General features: G+C 45.2%; 1 protein-coding gene across 1 annotated transcript in view; it reads left to right on the forward strand.

Moving 5' to 3' along the window:
* Positions 1-20,161, forward strand: part of XKR6 (XK related 6) — a 320,586-nt gene extending 300,425 nt beyond the window's left edge. The window contains 1 exon segment of the mRNA XM_027598424.2: positions 19,012-20,161. Coding sequence (XP_027454225.2) covers positions 19,012-19,976 — 965 coding nt within the window. The 3' untranslated portion in view covers positions 19,977-20,161.
* Positions 20,162-20,710: the final 549 nt, after the last annotated feature.

The following is a 20,710-nucleotide window of genomic DNA, read 5'->3' on the forward strand; positions in this document are numbered from 1 at the left end:
GGCCCCCGAAGGCCCCTGAAAGGACCCACCATGGTGTTAACCCTGAACAAGGTGGCACATCAGTCAGGAGAGGCTGCCCATGTCGCCATTGGCAATACCCAAACAATTCTGGTGCCTTAAAACGTTGATTGCATTTCCTGCTCATTGCATGTCTGTCACAGGTCACTGGTGGAGCAGCTTATTCTTGGAGCGTGGGAGAGCATGGCCTTCTGCCTGGAAGTGACACAAGTATTTCTACTCGTGTGTCCCTGGTCAGAGCCAGCCCCAGACCACACTTGAGTTCAACAGGGCGGGAATGCATATCCTCCTGTGGGAAAGGTGCAAAAAATCTGTGGCCCCGGGCAGCCTACCATGCCTGGGAGGCCACACGAAGGGGCATACTGTAGCTTAGTCACTTTGGCCGGATTGTGAATAGACTGTTGGGACAAGGGCAGATGCAGAGCTAGAAGGTCATTCCAACAGCCCAGGCAAGGGAGATGGATGAGAGAGATGCCTCCACACATACTGGCACACAGGGCCTTCCAGGGGTGGGTCCTCAGTTTGGCAGGCCCACAAATTTGACTTTGTCAATGCTCACAGAGGTGATCAGAGGGCTGCCACACAATAACCAAACTGTTAAGAAATTGATGTATAAAATCTGAACGCTGATTCATCAATCTGGGTATGGGTGAGGAGACACACCTTCCCTGGTGTTTACAAAAGGACTCTGAATTCAGGAGTTAGGCAGGCCTGAGTTCAGATCCTTCTTCTGTGATTTCTTAACTACATGATAATGGAAAAGTTCCTTAGCCTGTGAGCCTTACTCTCCCCATCTTCAAATCAGCCCATGACTTCAGCTACCTTTGCAGGGAAGAATAACTGAGTTACTGTGTGTCACATGCTTAGCCTGGAGTCTGAGCCCCGGTAGCTGTTCAGTAGAGGGGAGAGATCATTATTATTGAAATCTTTATTAGCGATTAGCAGATGACGATCAGCCTGGATACAGAGCCAATAAAGAGATATTTCCTATAAACCATGGTAAGATGATGTTCTACAACACAGACTATCTGTGTAGTGGCCAAATTCTGTCCCCCTTGGCCCATCTCCCTGATGTTAAAGAGCTTTTTCTTCAGGATATGGTATGGTTTCTCAGATGTCAGCTTTCCCGAGACCTTCCAGTCTTCCCGCCCTCTATTTACACCAGGCCATTTCGATTGCCCCTTGTCAGTCCCAAGGGTGCCATCCACAGATGGTGGATGCCATCTTCTGTTTGGACCCTCACTAAGGGTCAGTCTGGAAATATCAAGGATGTCTTAAGGTTACCCCATGTGGTAACCTCCTATGGGGATCACACCCTCTCCAAACACAGAGATGTGACCAAAATGAGGATGTCAATGCTTGCAAAAGACTGAGGGTCAAAGAAGACTGTCAGACCTTCAATTATTTACTGTTAGCATATTGTTAGTGAAAGTTTAAAAAGGGGATTGGTTTCTTTGTTGCTTTTACATCATACTTACTGAGCATAATTCTGACTGATAGCCAGTAATGCATTGGTTTGCCTAGAAGTATGCTGTTGGAATATGGAGGACAGCCTTATGGGGCCCGTCTAACTTGCAATGAGGTCCACTAAATTTTTCAAGAAGGATAATAGATCCTGACAAGTGGTGTGCTGGTAAATGCTTAACAGTCGGCTCTTTCAAGCCTCCAACATGACATCGGCCAGCCCCCAAAATTCCTGCAAATTTCACGATTGGATCTCACAAGCCAGCATGAGCCGGCTCAAGCACACTGATCATGGCTGAGGAGTGAGATAATCCCAGGTTCCATTGTTAGCTCTCTTGCTTACTACCTGTGTAACTTTGGCCAAGTTACTCAACGTCTTTTAGGTGGCATCCATAATGCTGGTTTCCTTCCCCCAGTTGCCCAAATGGGAAAGTAACTTTGCACCAGTGCTCCCTTGCTGTGTCTTCTGGGTGGAGGTGAGGACAGGAGACAGGCAGGAATGTTTTGAGCACTGTGCACACAGCTGCTTTATCTTTTTTTCTGGGAGCATTTCTAAGAAGAGAATAAGCTTTTAAAAAAAATGTTGGAAGATAGGGGAAGTTGGTTGGGTGGAAAGTGAAAAACCACCCATCTAAAAGGAACTCAGTGTGGGGAAAATACACAAGGGGGACTTGAAGAGTAGATGGTTGAGTTCCCGTAATATTAACTTCAGGGAAGAGGTGATGGTGGAAAGAGGCAGATGTTGACCTTGACTGACCTTGACGTGCAGGTAGACAAATAGCCAGTTGAGCATGTTTCTTGGCTTGGGGAATCTCTAGGGGTATCATACCATACAAATTAGGTGAGTATGTGATGTCAGAACGTGGCTGCAGCAACACTGAAATCTTTCAATTTCAGGTTCAGTTTCTTTACCTGTGAAATGGGGATAATAGCCCAGCGAAGAAAGGATGACTAGGGCAATAGCTAACGGTCAAGTGTGAGGACAGACAGATAGAGTGGATCCCAAAGCCAAATGTCACACAGTGTCAGGAGAGATAAGTCGTTTGCACGGTGCAGGAACTGGTTGAGGACTTCAAAGAGACCTCTCCATTGGAGCTGTGGGTCAGTATTAAAGGGAGGCAGCGAAGTTAAGGGAGCAAGGGGATTATCCTCGAGAAGTTTGGAGTAGAAGAGACAAAGGGAAGTGGATCTCACTGGCAGAAGGTGCAGGGATCCAGGGAAGATCCAGTCTTTTTAAGACCGGAGGAACTTGACCGTGGTTATATGCTGATGGGAGGGAGCCAAGAGAGAGGGGGCTGGGAGTCTTCACAGCTGACTCTTCCTACCCCTGCTCCACCCTGTGCTCAGTGCCCCACCCAATCCCTCTTCTAAGTGTTTTTCCAACATGTGATTTAGTGGTGGTACTAAGCCCTTGTAGCAGAAAGGTGGGGGACAGCAGCTGGTGACAGACCTGGGCATGCACATACCACCCCACAGAACAAGGTCCTGCTGTTGACCTTGTCCACTCTCACTCAGGAAGGCTTATGGCCATCTCTAGATACCCCTAGGGGTTCTCAGAGTACTCCTTGAACCCACATGCGTTGGAGCTCCCACTTACTGGCCCCTTGGTGTGGCCCTGCCCTGGTTGTGGCCCTGCTTTGGGCTTGTCATATCTCAGCTCCCCCTACCTCACTCACCCTGGTGGCCTGTACCCTAATTCCTCCCACTGCATCGTATCTTTCCTTAGGATTCTTCCACTTCATCTGCCCCCTTGCCCTCTGATTTTAGAGTCCCGTCCTTCCCCAGACACCATGTTACTATGTCTCTCATGCAATGGGACATCCACACTCACATTTTTTGTTTTGTTCCCCAACTGGCAATAGTTCAGCTGAGAGTGACCCTTGGATATTGTACTGACACCACCAAATTGGGCCTTCCCTGATGACTACTGCTTCTTGGTAAGGGGTGTCCAACTGCAGATTGCAGCCCCTCGTGCTCTGTTCCATTGGTCATAGGTATGGCCATTCCTTTTCTGGAAATCTTAAACCCTGGGCCTATGATCAGAACTTGAGGGCCCCACTCCCAAGCTTTTCTCAGGGGGAGTGACCCCCGAGGAGGCTCCAGCTTAGCATCTTCCCAGCTGGTGGGGCTGGGCTCCAGTGGGCTCAGTGGGCCAGTTGCAAGCCCCGCCTCCTGGTCTGCACCAGGAAAAGTGAGCAAGCCGTGAAGGTCACTGCCCAGAACTTGTCACAGCCAAACGTGAAGTGTTTAACAATTTCCAGTCTGACCTTTGGAATATAAAAAGTGATCAAGCCATAGTGGGAGCAAATTGTAAATGCTCCCAGGCCTGTCTGAGAATCTCATAGGGGGCCACAAGGCCCCTTCCAAGGCTGGTTCCCCTGGGCTTGGGTCTTGGCCAGGATAATGCATTGACTTTTGGGTTAACCTCAGGTGTGACAGAAATCTTCTGAGTGAGCCACAGCAGTGAGGGAAAACCTTGCCCTTCTTCCCTCTGCAATGGAATACACTGCAGGCCTTTGAAGATTAATCACTTGACAGAGGGAAACGATCTCAGTTAATTCTATTGGAGTTACCTCTTTCTTTGGGGCTTGAATGTTACTCTCCTGAGGAACGTGGACTAGAATGCAAATTCGGTTTGTAGCTCCAAAATCAAGGGCCTCTCTCAGATACCCTGTCCACTTAGCAAAAAATTGAAATCCTTCGTACCCAGAGTACCTCAATCTTTTTTCCTCTCCCTTCACCCAGCCTCTTCTAAGGCCATGTCTGGGGGGTCCGTTAGTACAGCAGTGACTTTCAGGGCCCCTGGAATCAGACTCTGAGTTTGAATCCTGACTCTACTTCTTGACAGATGTATGATTTTTGAAAAACATCTTAAGGTTCTTCTTCTAAAAAATGGAATTAGAGCACTGTACTAGTTTGCTGGGCTGCTGTGATAAGATACCACAGACTGGGTGGCTAAAAAACAGGCCTTTGTTTCTTCGCCGTTCTAGAGGCTGGAAGTCTAAGATCAAGGTAGAGGCAGGACTGGTTTCTCTGGAGGCCTCTCTCCTTGGCTTGTAGATGGCCACCTTCTCCATGTGTCCTCACATGGTCTTTCCTCTGTGTGAGTGCATCCTTGGTATCTCTGTGTGTCCAAATCCCCTTTTCTTATAAGAACAAAGTCAGATTGGATTAGGGCCCCCTCTAATGAAGTCATTTAACTTAATCACCTCTTTAAAGGCCCTGTCTCCAAATACAGTCCCATTCTGAGGCCCTAGGGATTAGGGCTTCAACACATGAAATTTTGGGGGGAAGAATGACACAGTTCAGCCCACAATAAGTACCTACACCACATGGTTCTTCTAAATAAGATAAGGCATATACATGCTCAGTGCAGTGTTCTCTGGGACAGTCAGCTACACTGTTAAGGAATACATCTGTCTGGGGCTCTCCCTCCCCTGCCCCAGTTGAGCCCCCAGAATTAACTGGCTGCCCCAAAGCACCTTCTGCTGACAGTCCTTCGAGGATGAGATGCACTTATAGTCCTGTGGGTGTGGGAGGCCACAGGTTTTGTCCAGGGAAATGATGCAAAGTTGGCAAATCATAGGATATTTGATCCATTGATCAAGCATAACAAATATGCCAATGTCATCGATGGGGTCCAGACAAGTTTCCTGGAGGCGAGTTTGATAACAAGTGTATCTAATGCCCTGTACCATTGGTTCTTGAGCACCTGGAGGGCAAGAGTTACCCTCTGTTGAGCAGCCAGTGAGAAACCCAACTCCCTAATGGGATCCTAAAGTGGGCCTGGTTTTCCTGGTCTCTCTAGGTACTCAGCTCTTAAGCAGCACTAACTCTGGATGCACCCCCCCCCCACCAAAGAAAAAAATTTTGTTTAGAGCTTTGCATAGAACAAGGAATTCTTTGGTGAGTGTGGTGAATTAGAAAGTAGCCACCTCTGGACATTCCCCCTGCCCCATAGGATCATCTCTATCGATGCTGCTGGCAGACAGAGTGGGGCAGGCTCAGCATGGCATGATGTCCCCACTCATGTTCTTTCCTGTCCCTGCTCACCCTGCTCTGGCTCTGAGGAGAAGGGGCTCCAGACAAATGCATTCTTTGTGGTCTTGGGCAGGGCCTCTTCCCTGAGCACCCTGCACATGGGCCAGGTGTCAGAAGTTTCCCCTCTCCCTTTTTTCCTCTAACTTGGAGCATTCGCACAATGCCAAGGATGTGGCCTGGCATTCAAGGCCCTCAGGGACCAACAGCTTGGTGTTAGAACAGACATCTGCCATTAGAGAAGGCTGATGGCCTTCATCACAAATGACCTCAGGAAAGGTGCTACCTGGTAGGCCTCAGGAGACCCGAGCTGACCAAGGGACAGGGTGCAAAAAGCATGGAGAGCCGGGACCAATGTGATCAGGCAGGCAGAGAGCTGTACCATGGGCCTAATTGTACTGTCAGTGGTCCTCAGGGTAATCTTGGGCAAGGAACCCAAGCCCTTGTACTTCTGCGTCCTTTGAATGGGTGGGTTGAAACGGATGGTCCATGAAGCTTCCTGTGGATATACCATTTGGTGATCTACACTATACCAAGTTGGGAACAGACAGGCAGAGAGGTAAGAGTGAGGCTGGGCATCAGCCGGGCCCTCAGATCTGTCTTCCATGTGACTGTGTCCCAAGCCCCCCTTGTAATTCGCATTAATGTCTTATGATGTTTGGGGAACATTCATGCGGGACCCTAGAGAGCAATTCTGGAAGCATTAACCAAGAACCAAGCAGTGTACTGGTCAGCTCCAAGGGAAGAAGTTTCTATAACACTTCATGAAGGGTGAGGCAGGAACAGAACACCAGCTCTCAAAACCACAGGAACAGATCTGGAAATGTCATAGGTAACCCAGAAGATGGAATAATGAGGAAGAATTGTACTTGGCATGGCTATGTGATTGGTGGACATGAATTCCTGTTTATTTGTATTTGGTATGGACCAGGCGAATGTCACAACGCACAGAATATTGAGATCAGCACAGTGAAGGCTGAGGGGCTGTCCCGCTTCTGTCCACCAAGTCTGTTCAAAAGCAGACATCAGAATAAGCCTGAATTAGACCATGCTCCGGCAAAAGCTAAGCTGCTTTTTCTTACTTCATGAACTTGGCACTCTTGTTTTTCTTAGAACCAGGGAAGTAATACATTTTGATTTGTTAGAAGGAACCAAAAAAAAAACCAAGTCTTCTTCCCATTCAGCTTCTTTAGAACTCCCATCTGATTATTAAAGGTCAGCGGTACCACCAAGATTATTAACATCAAGAAATGAGTTCACCAGGAGAGGGCTAATGTCACAAAGATGTTTAAGAGGAAATTTCTGATGATGCTCCAGGATTGGTAATAAGCCTGGCACAGACTACCAAGATGATGGCACATTCCCTGCCTTCTGGAAACCCACAGCCTAAATCATCTGACTCCAAAGAGGACCCGTTCCCCACCCTTCCCACCCCACCACCAGACAACAAACTCAGGAGTTATGTTAGCATGACGACTGTGACTTGGTTGCAGAGCACACGTGGCCTCAGCAGGTGCTGGTGGAAATGCCCTGTGTGTACAAAGGGCAGAGCAGGACACATCAAGTACCGTGTTCAGAACTTTCCAGAAAGGTGAGAGGAAACTCATTAGGTGTTCTCAAGATTGGCTTCTATGGAGGAATTGGTATGGTTTCTCCCCTGTTTGTTGTCAACAGTGGTTGCTATTATTTACAAAAGCAATACATATTCATTGTAACAGTTAACAGTTTGGAGGTTTTTCTATGCTCACGCCAACATAATAGTTTTTATTATTGCACTGTATCATTCTTTTTTTTAAATTTTTTATTGTTATGTTAATCACCATACATTACGTCATTAGTTCTTGATGTAGTGTTCCATGATTCATTGTTTGTGCATAACACCCAGTGCTCCATGCAGAATGTGCCCTCTTTAATACCCATCACCAGGCTAACCCATCCCCCCACCCCCTCCCCTCTAGAAACCTCAGTTTGTTTTTCAGAGTCCATCGTCTCTCATGGTTCGTCTCCCCCTCCGACTTACTCCCCTTCATTCTTCTCCTTCTGCTATCTTCTTCTTTTTCTTTTTTCTTAACATATGTTGCATTATTTGTTTCAGAAGTACAGATCTGTGATTCAAAAGTCTTGCACAATTCACAGCGCTAACCATAGCACATACCCTCCCCAATGTCTATCACCCAGCCACCCCATCCATCCCATCCCCACCACTCCAGCAACCATCAGTTTGTTTCCTGAGATTAAGAATTCCTCATATCAGTGAGGTCATATGATACATGTCTTTCTCTGATTGACTTATTTCACTCAGCATAACACCCTCCAGTTCCATCCACGTCATTGCAAATGGCAAGATCTCATTCCTTTTGATGGCTGCATAATATTCCATTGTGTATATATACCACTTATTCTTTATCCATTCAGCTGTTAATGGACATCTTGGCTCTTTCCACAGTTTGGCTATTGTGGACATTGCTGCTATAAACATTGGGGTGCACGTACCCCTTCAGGTCCCTACATTTGTATCTTTGGGGTAAATACCCAGTAGTGCAATTGCTGGGTCGTAGGGTAGTTCTATTTTCAACTGTTTGAGAAACCTCCATACTGTTTTCCAGAGTGGCTGCACCAGCTTGCATTCCCACCAACAGTGTAGGAGGGTTCCCCTTTCTCCACATCCCCACCAACATCTGTCATTTCCTGACTTGTTCATTTTAGCCATTCTGACTGGTGTGAGGTGGTATCTCATTGAGGTTTTGATTTGGATTTCCCTGATACCGAGCAATGTTGAGCACTTTTTCATGTGTCTGTTGGCCATTTGGATGTCTTCTTTGGAAAAATGTCTGTTCATGTCTTCTGCCCATTTCTTCATTGGATTACTTGTTCTTTGGGTGTTGAGTTTGATAAGTTCTTTATAGATTTTGGATACTAGCCCTTTATCTGATATGTCATTTGCAAATATTTTCTCCCATTCTGTCAGTTGTCTTTTGGTTTTGTGGACTGTTTCTTTTGCTGTGCAAAAGCTTTTTATCTTGATGAAGTCCCAATAGTTCATTTTTGCCCTGGCTTCTCGTGCCTTTGGTGATGTTTCTAGGAAGAAGTTGCTGCGGCTGAGGTCGAAGAGGTTGCTACCTGTGTTCTCCTTTAGAATTTTGATGGACTCCAGTCTCACGTTTAGGTCTTTCAACCATTTGGAGTCTATTTGTGTGTGTGGTGTAAGGAAATGGTCCAGTATCATTTTTCTGCATGTGGCTGTCCAATTTTCCCAACACCATTTGTTGAAGAGTCTGTCTTTTTACCATTGGACATTCTTTCCTGCTTTGTCAAAGATTAGTTGACCATAGAGTTGAGGGTCCATTTCTGGGCTCTCAATTCTGTTCCATTGATGTATGTGTCTGTTTCTGTGCCAGTACCATACTGTCTTGATGATGACAGCTTTGTAATAGAGCTGGAAGTCCGGAATTGTGATGCCGCCAGCTTTGCTTTTCTTTTTCAATATTCCTCTGGCTATTCGGGGTCTCTTCTGGTTCCATACAAATTTTAGGATTATTTGTTCCATTTCTTTGAAAAAAGTGATGGTATTTTGATGGGGATTGCATTGAATGTGTAGATTGCTCTAGGTAGCATTGACATCTTCACAATGTTTGTTCTTCCAATCCATGAGCATGGAACGTTTTTTCCATTTCTTTGTGTCTTCTTCAATTTCTTTCCTGAGTATTTTATAGTTTTCTGAGTACAGATCCTTTGCCTCTTTGGTTAAATTTATTCCTAGGTATCTTATGGTTTTGGGTGCAATTGTGAATGGGCTCGACTCCTTGATTTGTCTCTCTTCTGTCTTGTTGTTGGTGTATAGGAATGCCACTGATTTCTGTGCATTGATTTTATAGCCTGCTACTTGACTGAATTTCTGTATGAGTTCTAGCAGTTTTGGGGTGGAGTCTTTTGGGTTTTCCACATAAAGTGTCATATCATCTGCAAAGAGTGAGAGTTTGACTTCCTCTTTGCCGATTTGGATGCCTTTTATTTCTTTTTGTTGTCTGATTGCTGTGGCCAGGACTTCTAATACTATGTTGAATAGCAGTGGTGAGAGTGGACATCCCTGCCGCGTTCCTGACCTTAGGGGAAAAGCTCTCAGCTTTTCCCCATTGAGAATGATATTCGCTGTAGGTTTTTCATAGATGGCTTTTATGATATTGAGGTATGTACCCTCTATCCCTATAATCTGAAGAGTTTTGATCAAGAAAGGATGCTGTACTTTGTCAAATGCTTTTTCTGCATCTATTGAGAGGATCATATGATTCTTGTTCTTTCTTTTGTTAATGTATTGTATCACGTTGATTGATTTGCGGATGTTGAACCAGCCTTGCAGCCCAGGGCTAAATCCCACTTGGTCGTGGTGAATAATCCTTTTAATGTACTGTTGGATCCTATTGGCTAGTATTTTGGTGAGAATTTTTGCATCCATGTTCATCAAGGATATTGGTCTGTAATTCTCCTTTTTGATGGGGTCTTTGTCTGGTTTTTGGATCAAGGTAATGGTGGCCTCATAAAATGAATTTGGAAGTTTTCCTTCCATTTCTATTTTTTGGAACAGTTTCAGGAGAATAGGTATTAATTCTTCTTTAAATGTCTGATAGAATTCCCCTGGGAAGCCATCTGGCCTGGGCTTTTGTTTGTTGGGAGATTTTTGATGACTGCTTCAATTTCCTTAGTGGTTATAGGTCTGTTCAGGTTTTCTATTTCTTCCTGGTTCAATTTTGGTAGTTGATACATCTCTAGGAATGCACCCATTTCTTCCAGGTTATCTAATTTGCTGGCATAGAGTTGCTCATAATATCTTCTTATAATTGTTTGTATTTCTTTGGTGTTGCTTGTGATCTCTCCTCTTTCATTCATGATTTTGTTGATTTGGGTCATTTCTCTTTTCTTTTTGATCAGTCTGGCCAGGAGTTTATCAATCTTGTTAATTCTTTCAAAGAACAAGCTCCTAGTTTCGTTGATCTGTTCTACTGTTCTTTTGGTTTCTAGTTCATTGATTTCTGCTCTGATCTTTATTATTTCTCTTCTCCTGCTGGGTTTAGGCTTTATTCGCTGTTCCTTCTCCAGCTCCTTTAGGTGTAGGGTTAGGTTGTGTATTTGACACCTTTCTTGTTTCTTGAGAAAGGCTTGTATTGCTATATACTTTCCTCTCAGGACTGCCTTTGCTGTATCCCAAAGATTTTGGACAGTTGTGTTTTCATTTTCATTGGTTTCCATGAATTTTTTTAATTCTTCTTTAATTTCCTGGTTGACCCATTCATTCTTTAGTAGGGTGCTCTTTAGCCTCCATGTATTTGAGTTCTTTCCGACTTTCCTCTTGTGATTGAGTTCTAGTTTCAGAGCACTGTGGTCTGAAAATATGCAGGGAATAATCCCAATCTTTTGATACCGGTTGAGACCTGATTTGTGACCTAGGATGTGATCAATTCTGGAGAATGTTCCATGGGCACTAGAGAAGAATGTGTATTCCGTTGCTTTGGGGTGGAATGTTCTGAATATGTCTGTGAAGTCCATTTGGTCCAGTGTGTCATTTAAAGTCTTTATTTCCTTGTTGATCTTTTGCTTAGATGATCTGTGCATTTCAGTCAGGGGGGTGTTAAAGTCCCCCACTATTATTGTATTGTTGTCAATGTGTTTCTTTGCTTTTGTTATTAATTGCCTTATATAATTGGCTGCTCCCATGTTCGGGGCATAAATATTTACAATTGTTAGATCTTCTTGTTGGATAGACCCTTTAAGTAGGATATAGTGTCCTTCCTCATCTCTTATTACAGTCTTTGTTTTAAAATCTAGTTTGTCTGATATAAGGATTGCCACCCCAGCTTTCTTTTGGTGTCCATTAGCATGGTAAATGGTTTTCCACCCCCTCACTTTCAATCTGGGGGTGTCTTTGGGTCTAAAATGAGTCTCTTGCAGACAACATATTGATGGGTCTTGTTTTTTAATCCAATCTGATAGCCTGTGTCTTTTGATTGGGGCATTTAGCCCATTTACATTCAGGGTAACTATTGAAAGGTAGGAATTTAGTGCCATTGTATTGCTTGTAAGGTGACTGTTACTGTATGTTGTCTGTGTTCCTTTCTGATCTTTGCTGCTTTTAGGCTCTCTCTTTGCTTAGAGGACCCCTTTCAAGATTTCTTGGAGGGCTGGTTTCGTGTTTGCAAATTCCTTTAGTTTTTGTTTGTTCTGGAAGCTTTTTATCTCTCCTTCTATTTTCAATGATAGCCTAGCTGGATATAGTATTCTTGGCTGCATATTTTTCTCGTTTAGTGCTCTGAAGATATCTTGCCAGTCCTTTCTGGCCTGCCAGGTCTCTGTGGATAGGTCTGTTGCCAATCTAATATTTTTACCATTGTAGGTTACATATCTCTTCTCCCGAGCTGCTTTCAGGATTTTCTCTTTGTCTCTGAGACTCGTAAGTTTTACTATTAGATGTCGGGGTGTTGACCTATTTTTATTGATTTTGAGAGGGGTTCTCTGTGCCTCCTGGATTTTGATGCCTGTGTCCTTCCTCACATTAGGGAAGTTCTCTGCTATAATTTGCTCCAATATACCTTCTGCCCCTCTCTCTCTTTCTTCTTCTTCTGGGATCCCAATTATTCTCATGTTGTTTCGTCTTATCATATCACTTATCTCTCGAATTCTGCCCTCATCATCCTGTAGTTGTTTCTCTCTCTTTTTCTCAGCCTCTTTATTTTCCATCATTTGGTCTTCTATATCACTGATTCTCTCTTCTGCCTCATTTATCCTAGCAGTTAGTGCCCCCATTTTTGATTGCACCTCATTAATAGCCTTTTTGATTTCGACTTGGTTAGATTTTAGTTCTTTTATTTCTCCAGAAAGGGTTTCTCTAATAACTTCCACGCTTTTTTTCAAGCCCAGCTAGTACCTTTAAAGTCATGATTCTGAACTCTAGGTCCAACATTGTACTAATGTCCGTATTGAGTAGGTCCCTGGCAGATGGTACTACCTCCTGTTCTTTTTTGCTGAGGTGATTTTTTTCGTCTTGTCATTTTGTCCAGAGGAGAATAGATGAATGAGAGAACAAAATGCTAACAGGTTTACAACGTCTCCAGCAAATATACTGTATACAAATCAGAAAAGATCTGAAACCAGGGGAAAAGAAAGGGAAAGAAAGAAAAAAGAAAGAGAAAGAAAAAAAAATAAAAACAAATAAAAACAAAAACAGAACAATACAAAAAAAGCAGAATGTGATCAAATATGATCAGGCTAGTGCATAGATCAGTGCCACACACTAGATTTTGGGCGTATTTTGGTCTGTTAGAAAAAAGTGCCTCCTAAAATTTTAAAGGAAGAAAGACATATATGTACAAAATAAGGGTTGATACAATGAAGGGATAGAAGATGACTGTAAAGATGAAAATTATAAAAGATTTTATAAAAGGACTTGATAAGATAAGAAGTTGTTTGAAAAAAGAAAGAAGGTTTTAAAAAAAGAAAAGAAAAAAGGGAGAGAATGTGATCAGGCAGGAGACTAGAACAGAGCCATACACTAGTGATTTAGGGTATATTTTGATCTGTTAGAAGAAACTGTATCTGAAAATTTTAAAGAGAGAACAACTTATATATATATGCCAAAAATAAGGGTAACTACTATGAAGGGATAAAATATGACTCTAAAAATGAAAAATAAAATATGTGTTTTTTTTTAAAAGAGATTGATAAGATGTTGGTTGAAAAAGGGAAATAGAAAAAAAAACAGTTAACAAAAATTAGCTTTGATGAACTAATGAATCATGGTAAAAAAAAAGCTATGAATTCTATGTGCAGTATTCCCCTAGCACTGGAGTTCTCCCGTTCTCCTTGATCAGTAAACTTGGTCTTCGCTTGCTGGCTGTTCGTGCTGATCTTCTGGGGGAGGGGCCTGTTGCTGTGGTTTCCAAATATCTTTGCCGGAGGCTGAATTGCCCCGCCCTTTTCGGTCCGGGCTAAGCAAGCTGCTCGGGTTTGCTCTCAGGAGCTTTTGTTCCCTGCAAGCTCTCCGTACAGCCTTGGAGGACCAGGGCAAAAATGGTGTCCTCCCAATCTCCACCCGGAGGAGCCGAGAACTCGGGGCCCCGCTCCTCAGTGCGCCCACAGAGAAAAGCAGTCACTCCTTTGTCCCCGGTCTCCGGCCGCTCTCTGTGCTCACCCGGCCTGTGACAGAGAGTTGCTATCTCTGGCACCCGACCCCGTGTGGAGTCTCCAAACCCAGCAGATCCCTGCGGTGCGTTCCCGCGCTGCTCCTCCCCGGGAAGGAAGGGGAGTCTCCCCGGATCTGCCGCCTGTTGGGTCCCTGCTGGAGGAGCAGTGGCCCGACTGGGCCGCGGATCACAGTTTATGGCAACCCCGAGCTGAGAGCCCGCGCCTCAGCTCCGTCTCTGCAGCCGGCTTCCCCGCTCCAATACCTGGGAGCTCTGCTGCACTCAGGCACCTCCGGTCTTTCTGTGACCCCGAGGGTCCTGAGACCACACTGTCCCGGGAGGATTCCACCCCCTGCTTAGCCACTGCAGCGACGTCCCTCAGCGGAGCCGACTTCTAACAGTTCCGATTTTGTGCTCCGTGGCTCTAGCACTTGCCAGAAGCGGCCAGCGGAGGCCCCTCCCCCGCCGTCTATCCTTCCGAATATCGCCTCGGATTCACTTCTCCGCACAGCCTACATTCCAGTAAGTGGTCGCTTCTCTGTTCAGAGAGTTGTTGCTACTCTCCTCTTCGATCTCCTGTTGAGTTCGTAGGTGTTCAGAATGGTTTGATCCCTATTCAGCTGAATTCCTGAGACCAGATGAAATCCAGGTCTCCTACTCCTCCGCCATCTTGCCTAGAAACCTGGGTCTTGTTTTTTAATCCAATCTGATAGCCTGTGTCTTTTGATTGGGGCATTTAGCCCATTTACATTCAGGGCAACTATTGAAAGGTATGAATTTAGTGCCATTGTATTGCCTGTAAGGTGACTGTTACTGTATATTGTCTCTGTTCCTTTCTGATCTATGCTGCTTTTAGGCTCTCTCTTTGCTTAGAGGACCCCTTTCAAGATTTCTTGGAGGGCTGGTTTCGTGTTTGCAATTTCCTTTAGTTTTTATTTGTCCTGGAAGCTTTTTATCTCTCCTTCAATTTTCAATGACAGCCTAGCTGGATATAGTATTCTTGGCTGCATATTTTTCTTGTTTCGTGCTCTGAAGATATGCCAGTCCTTTCTGGCCTGCCAGGTCTCTGTGGATAGGTCTGTTGCCAGTCTAATATTTCTACCATTGTTGGGGCGCCTGGGTGGCTCAGTCGGTTAAGCGGCTGCCTTCGGCTCAGGTCATGATCCCAGGGTCCTGGGATCGAGCCCCATGTCCGGCTCCCTGCTCAGCAGAGAGCCTGCTTCTCCCTCTCCCTCTGCCTGCCACTCTGCCTACTTGTGCTCTCTATCTTTCTGTCAAATAAATAAATAAAATCTTTAAAAAATAATAATAATAATAATATTTCTACCATTGTAGGTTACATATCTCTTCTCCCAAGCTGCTTTCAGGATTTTCTCTTTGTCTCTGAGACTCGTTTTACAATTAGATGTCGGGGTGTTGACCTATTTTTATTGATTTTGAGAGGGGTTCTCTGTGCCTCCTGGATTTTGATGCCTGTGTCCTTCCTCACATTAGGGAAGTTCTCTGCTATAATTTGCTCCAATATACCTTCTGCCCCTCTCTCTCTTTCTTCTTCTTCTGGGATCCCAATTATTCTCATGTTGTTTCGTCTTATTGTATCGCTTATCTCTCGAATTCTGCCCTCGTCATCCTGTAGTTGTTTCTTTCTCTTTTTCTCAGCCTCTTTATTTTCCATCATTTGGTCTTCTATATCGCTGATTCTCTCTTCTGCCTCATTTATCCTAGCAGTTAGTGCCCCCATTTTTGATTGCACCTCATTAATAGCCTTTTTGATTTCGACTTGGTTAGATTTTAGTTCTTTTATTTCTCCAGAAAGGGTTTCTCTAATAACTTCCACGCTTTTTTCAAGCCCAGTTAGTATCTTTAAAGTCATGATTCTGAACTCTAGGTCCGACATCATACTAATGTCCATATTGAGTAGGTCCCTGGCTGACGGTACTATCTCTTGTTCTTTTTGCTGAGGTGATTTTTTTCGTCTTGTCATTTTGTCCAGAGCAGAATAGATGAATGAGAGAACAAAATGCTAACAGGTTAACAACGTCCCCAGCAAATATACTCTATACAAATCAGAAAAGACCTGAAACCAGGGGAAAAGAAAGGGAAAGAAAGAAAAAAGAAAGAGAAAAGAAAGAAAAAAAAAAAAAAAGAAAAAGATAAAAACAAAAACAGAACAATACAAAAAAACCCCGAATATGATCAAATATGATCAGGCTAGTGCATGGATCAGTGCCACACACTAGATTTTGGGCGTATTTTGGTCTGTTAGAAAAAGTGCCTCCTAAAATTTTAAAGGAAGAAAGACTTATATATGTACAAAATAAGGGTTGATACAATGAAGGGATGGAAGATGACTGTAAAGATGAAAATTATAAAAGATTTTATAAAAGGAATTGATACGATAAGAAATTGTTTGAAAAAAGAAAGAAGATTTAAAAAAAAAGGGAGAGAATGTGATCAGGCAGGAGACTAGAACAAAGCCGTACACTAGTGATTTAGGGTATATTTTGATCTGTTAGAAGAAACTGTATCTGAAAATTTTAAAGAGAGAACAACTTATATATATATGCCAAAAATAAGGGTAACTACTATGAAGGGATAAAATATGACTCTAAAAATGAAAAATAAAAAATGTTTTTTTTTTAAAAGGGATTGATAAGATGTGGTTGAAAAAGGGAAAAAGAAAAATTAAAAAAAAAAGTTAAAAAATTAACTTTGAAAAACTAATGAATCATGTTAAAAAAGCCATGAATTCTATGTGCAGTATTCCCCTAGCGCTGGAGTTCTCCCGTTCTCCTTGATGGGTAAACTTGGTCTTGGCTGGCTGTTGTGCTGATCTTCTGGGGGAGGGGCCTGTTGCCGTGGTTCCCATATGTCTTTGCCAGAGGCGGAATTGCCCCACCCTTGTTGGTCCCGGCTAAGCAATCTGCTTGGGTTTGCTCTCAGGAGCTTTTGTTCCCTGCAAGCTCTCGGTACAGCTTTGGAGGACCAGGGTGAAAATGGTGGCCTCCCAATCTCCACTCGGAGGAGCTGAGAACTCGGGGCCCTGCTCCTCAGTGCGCCCCCAGAGAAAAGCAGTCACTCCCGTGTCCCCGGTCTCCGGCCGCACTCTGTGCTCACCCAGCCTGTGACCGAGCGTTTCTATCTCTGGCACCCGACCCCGTGTGGAGTCTCCAAACCCAGCAGATCCCTGCGGTGCTCTCCCACACCGCTCCTCCCAGGGGAGGGAGGGGAGTCTCCCCGGCTCTGCCGCTTGTTGGGTCCCTGCTAGAGGAGTAGTGGCCCGACTGGGCCGCAGATCATAGTTTATGGCCACCCTGAGCTGAGAGCCCATGCCTTGGCTCCATCTCTGCAGCTGGCTTCCGCGCCCCAATACCTGGGAGCTCTGCTGCACTCAGGCACTCCCGGTCTTTCTGTGACCCCGAGGGTCCTGAGACCACACTGTCCCACGAGGGTTCCATGCCCCGCTTAACCACTGGAGCGACATCCCTCAGCGGAGCCGGCTTCTAAAAGTTCTGATTTTGTGCTCCGCGGCTCTATCACTTGCCAGAAGCGGCCGACGGAGGCCCCCTCCCCCCGCCATCTATTCTCCCGCCTCGGATTCACTTCTCCGCACGTCCTACCTTCCAGTAAGTGGTCGCTTCTCTGTTCAGAGAGTTGTTGCTACTCTCTTCTTCGGGTCTCCTGTTGAGTTTGTAGGTGTTCAGAATGGTTTGATCCCTATTCAGCTGAATTCCTGAGACCAGACGAAATCCAGGTCTCCTACTCCTGCGCCATCTTGCTCCTCTAGTCTTGCACTGTATCATTCTGCAAGCTGTAAACCTGAGCATCTCTGTGAGATGTTGGAAGGGAGTACGTGAGTGAGGTGGGTAAGGAAGGTGAATGCAGGGAGAGTGTAAAATGACAGGGAACTTTGACTCTCCCCGGGGCCTCAGAGGGGAGTGGGATGATGAGCAGAGCCCCAAGGAAAAACCAAAGGCTGCAGGGCTGGGGCAGTTGAATGAGTCTCTTGATGAGCAGGCTCCTGGATCTTTGAGGTGAGAGAGGTTGATATGGTAACTTTAACTTCAGCCTGGAGAATGTCATAGGGGAATTGTGCTCTGGTATGAGGGTAGGGAAACTGGTAAGGAGATGGGTGCCAAAGGAACAGCATTCAGGACTCCAACTGAATTGAGTTGCATTTAGTTCTGAAATCTGGAGAGAAAAGAAAAACAAAAGAGGCTTCAGATGGAGTGGAGAAAATGCGTGAGGGCGTCGAGCAGTGATGGGGAATCTTGCTTGAGAGGGGTTGTATGGTAATACTTGCCTAATAATTGGTTTCTTGTGGGTGGATTTGGAGAAACTCCAGTAACTATATATTGTGTTGAGTTTGATTGAGTTACCAAAATCCAATAGGCAGCATTATAAATAAAATTGCTCTATGGGAATTGAAATATGACTTGGGATCAGACACATTCACTTGCCCGCTGAGGAGAAATGCAGGGAATGATGAGCGAGGATGGTGAGCGGAAAAGGCATTCCTGAAGCATGAGCAACAGTGCTGCTGAGTCAGGACAGAGACCAGACAAGGACGGGCCTCCCAAGCCAAGGCCTCAGAGAACTTTGAGCAGAGTGGTGGGTTGGAGAAAGAAACAAAGATTGGACAAGAATGAGAGAGACAAGAAGGAATGAGAAAGGCAACCACCGAAACAGGCAGGATATCCCAGGGCCCGTGATCAGGGTGGTCATGGGCAGGGGATGGAGAAACTAAATGCAAAAACCTTAGTTCAGAGGCATGGGCGAGCTGGTGAAAAAGCAATAGAGACTCCAGTGCTTTTCCAGGGGAGAATAGTGGTGGAACTTGGGGCAGTGAGCAAGCCGATGGGCTTCACAGATCCCTTCTGTGGGCTCTTCTGAGAGCCACCAGGCTGCTGGAGACAGGGCCACGGACCCCGGCCACACATGTGTGTGCAACAAGTTTCCCCGCAAGCTCATGATGCCTTAAAACAGAACACCTGCCGCCCGGCCCGCCGCAGATACAGTCGATCACCACGGTGGCCCCAGTTCTCAGCTCCCTTGGCAAGGCACGTCAGCCTCAGCTTCACTCTTGAGTCGTGGGTCCCCAGGAGTTCCAGACTGGGTTGCGAAAAGTAAAACTAGACCTCAAAAGTTGTCAGCTTAGGAACCAGCTGTGACCTCAAGATCCAGTGCCTGATTGTGTGTTTCTTTCTCCCTCCTCCTTTAGACTGCGGTGTGTGTGGGCGTCTCCTCGGCTGGCACCCCCACCCTGCCCGGCGCTTGATGTCCAAGGTTTTGACTGTGTGGGTTTGTGTCTTTCCGGCAGGTGTCTCCTCTGTGACTTCCCTGATGTCCCTGGCTTGGGTGCTAGCCTCCTATCACAAGCTGCTGCGGGACTCCAGGGACGACAAGAAGAGTATGAGCTACAGAGGGGCCCTCATCCAACTCTTCTGGCGCCTCTTCACCATCTCATCCAGAGTTATCTCTTTTGCCCTCTTTGCTTCCATATTCCAGCTCTACTTTGGGATCTTCGTGGTGGTTCACTGGTGTGCCATGGCCTTCTGGATCATCCATGGCGGAACAGACTTCTGCATGTCCAAGTGGGAGGAGATCCTCTTCAACATGGTGGTAGGGATTGTGTACATTTTCTGCTGGTTTAACGTCAAGGAAGGGCGGACTCGATATCGAATGTTTGCATATTATACGATAGTCTTGACCGAGAATGCTGCCTTGACGTTCCTTTGGTATTTTTACAGAAACCCGGAGACCACTGACTCCTACGCGGTGCCAGCACTGTGTTGTGTCTTTATTAGCTTTGTGGCTGGGATCGCAATGATGCTCTTATATTACGGTGTGCTGCATCCCATGGGGCCGCGAGCTAAGATTTTTGCCAGCTCCTGTTGTGCCGAGCTGCTCTGGGGCATCCCTTTGCCCCCCGATGTTGAGCCCATGGCGCCTCAGACCCCTGGGTACCGGGGGACCCAGGTCACGCCCACCAGAGCCGTAACGGAACAACAGGAGGATCTCACGGCTGACACTTGCTTGCCCGTTTTCCAAGTGAGACCCATGGGGCCCCCTACCCCGTTGGGGCGTCCTTACTACCCAGAAGGGCCCCTCATTAAGATTGACATGCCAAGAAAGAGATACCCAGCTTGGGATGCTCATTTTGTAGACAGGAGGTTGAGAAGGACTATTAACATTCTGCAGTATGTCACCCCCACCGCAGTAGGCATTCGGTATCGAGACGGACCGCTCCTTTATGAGTTGCTACAGTATGAGTCTTCACTCTAAGAGCATCTTGACCCAAGTTGAGAAGGGGACCTTAAATTTGGTTTGCAGTAAACACCGCTCACAAGAAATATAACCCTCCCTTCCCCCAATACACAAAACCACCACCACCATCACCACCACCAATGCTACAAAAAAAAAAAAGAAAAGAATAAGTCACAACCCCTTCAGATAAGCTTTCTTTCCAGTCGCTGTATGTATACAAAGATATTCTCTATGTTTTGTAAGTAAAAACAAAAAGAAAACTTTTCTTTTGTTTTTTACACATAAGAAACAGTATTGAAAAAAATCCCACACTATGGTTCATAGGGTGGAGAAGGAGGAGTTGTCTCCACTCCAAAAGAAAAAAAAAAAAAAGTTTTATACCTTACACCAAGTGTAGATCATTTACGGGATTGGTGCTGATTGAAAGAACAAAACAAAACAAAACAAAACAAACACAAACAAACAAACAAAACCTTCAACTGCCTTATGCCCTTAGGTGCTGAGTTTCATTAAGTACTGTCATGTTTCCTCATGCAAAACTCTCTGGTGACTTTTGCTCCAGGAGAGGAAAAATTAAACAATCAAATGAAACAAATCTAGAAACAAAACGAAAACCAACCAACAAAAAAACCGCAAAGCAATCATTCTTCCTATCCAATTATTTGTATTGAACAAAACAAATTTACCAAAAGCAAAGGCATAGAAAACCCTCCTCCTTTTTGGTTTCTCTCCCTGTCCCCTGTCCCTTGCCC

Source organism: Zalophus californianus, chromosome 2, assembly GCF_009762305.2.
Source record: "Zalophus californianus isolate mZalCal1 chromosome 2, mZalCal1.pri.v2, whole genome shotgun sequence".
NCBI lineage: Eukaryota > Metazoa > Chordata > Mammalia > Carnivora > Otariidae > Zalophus > Zalophus californianus.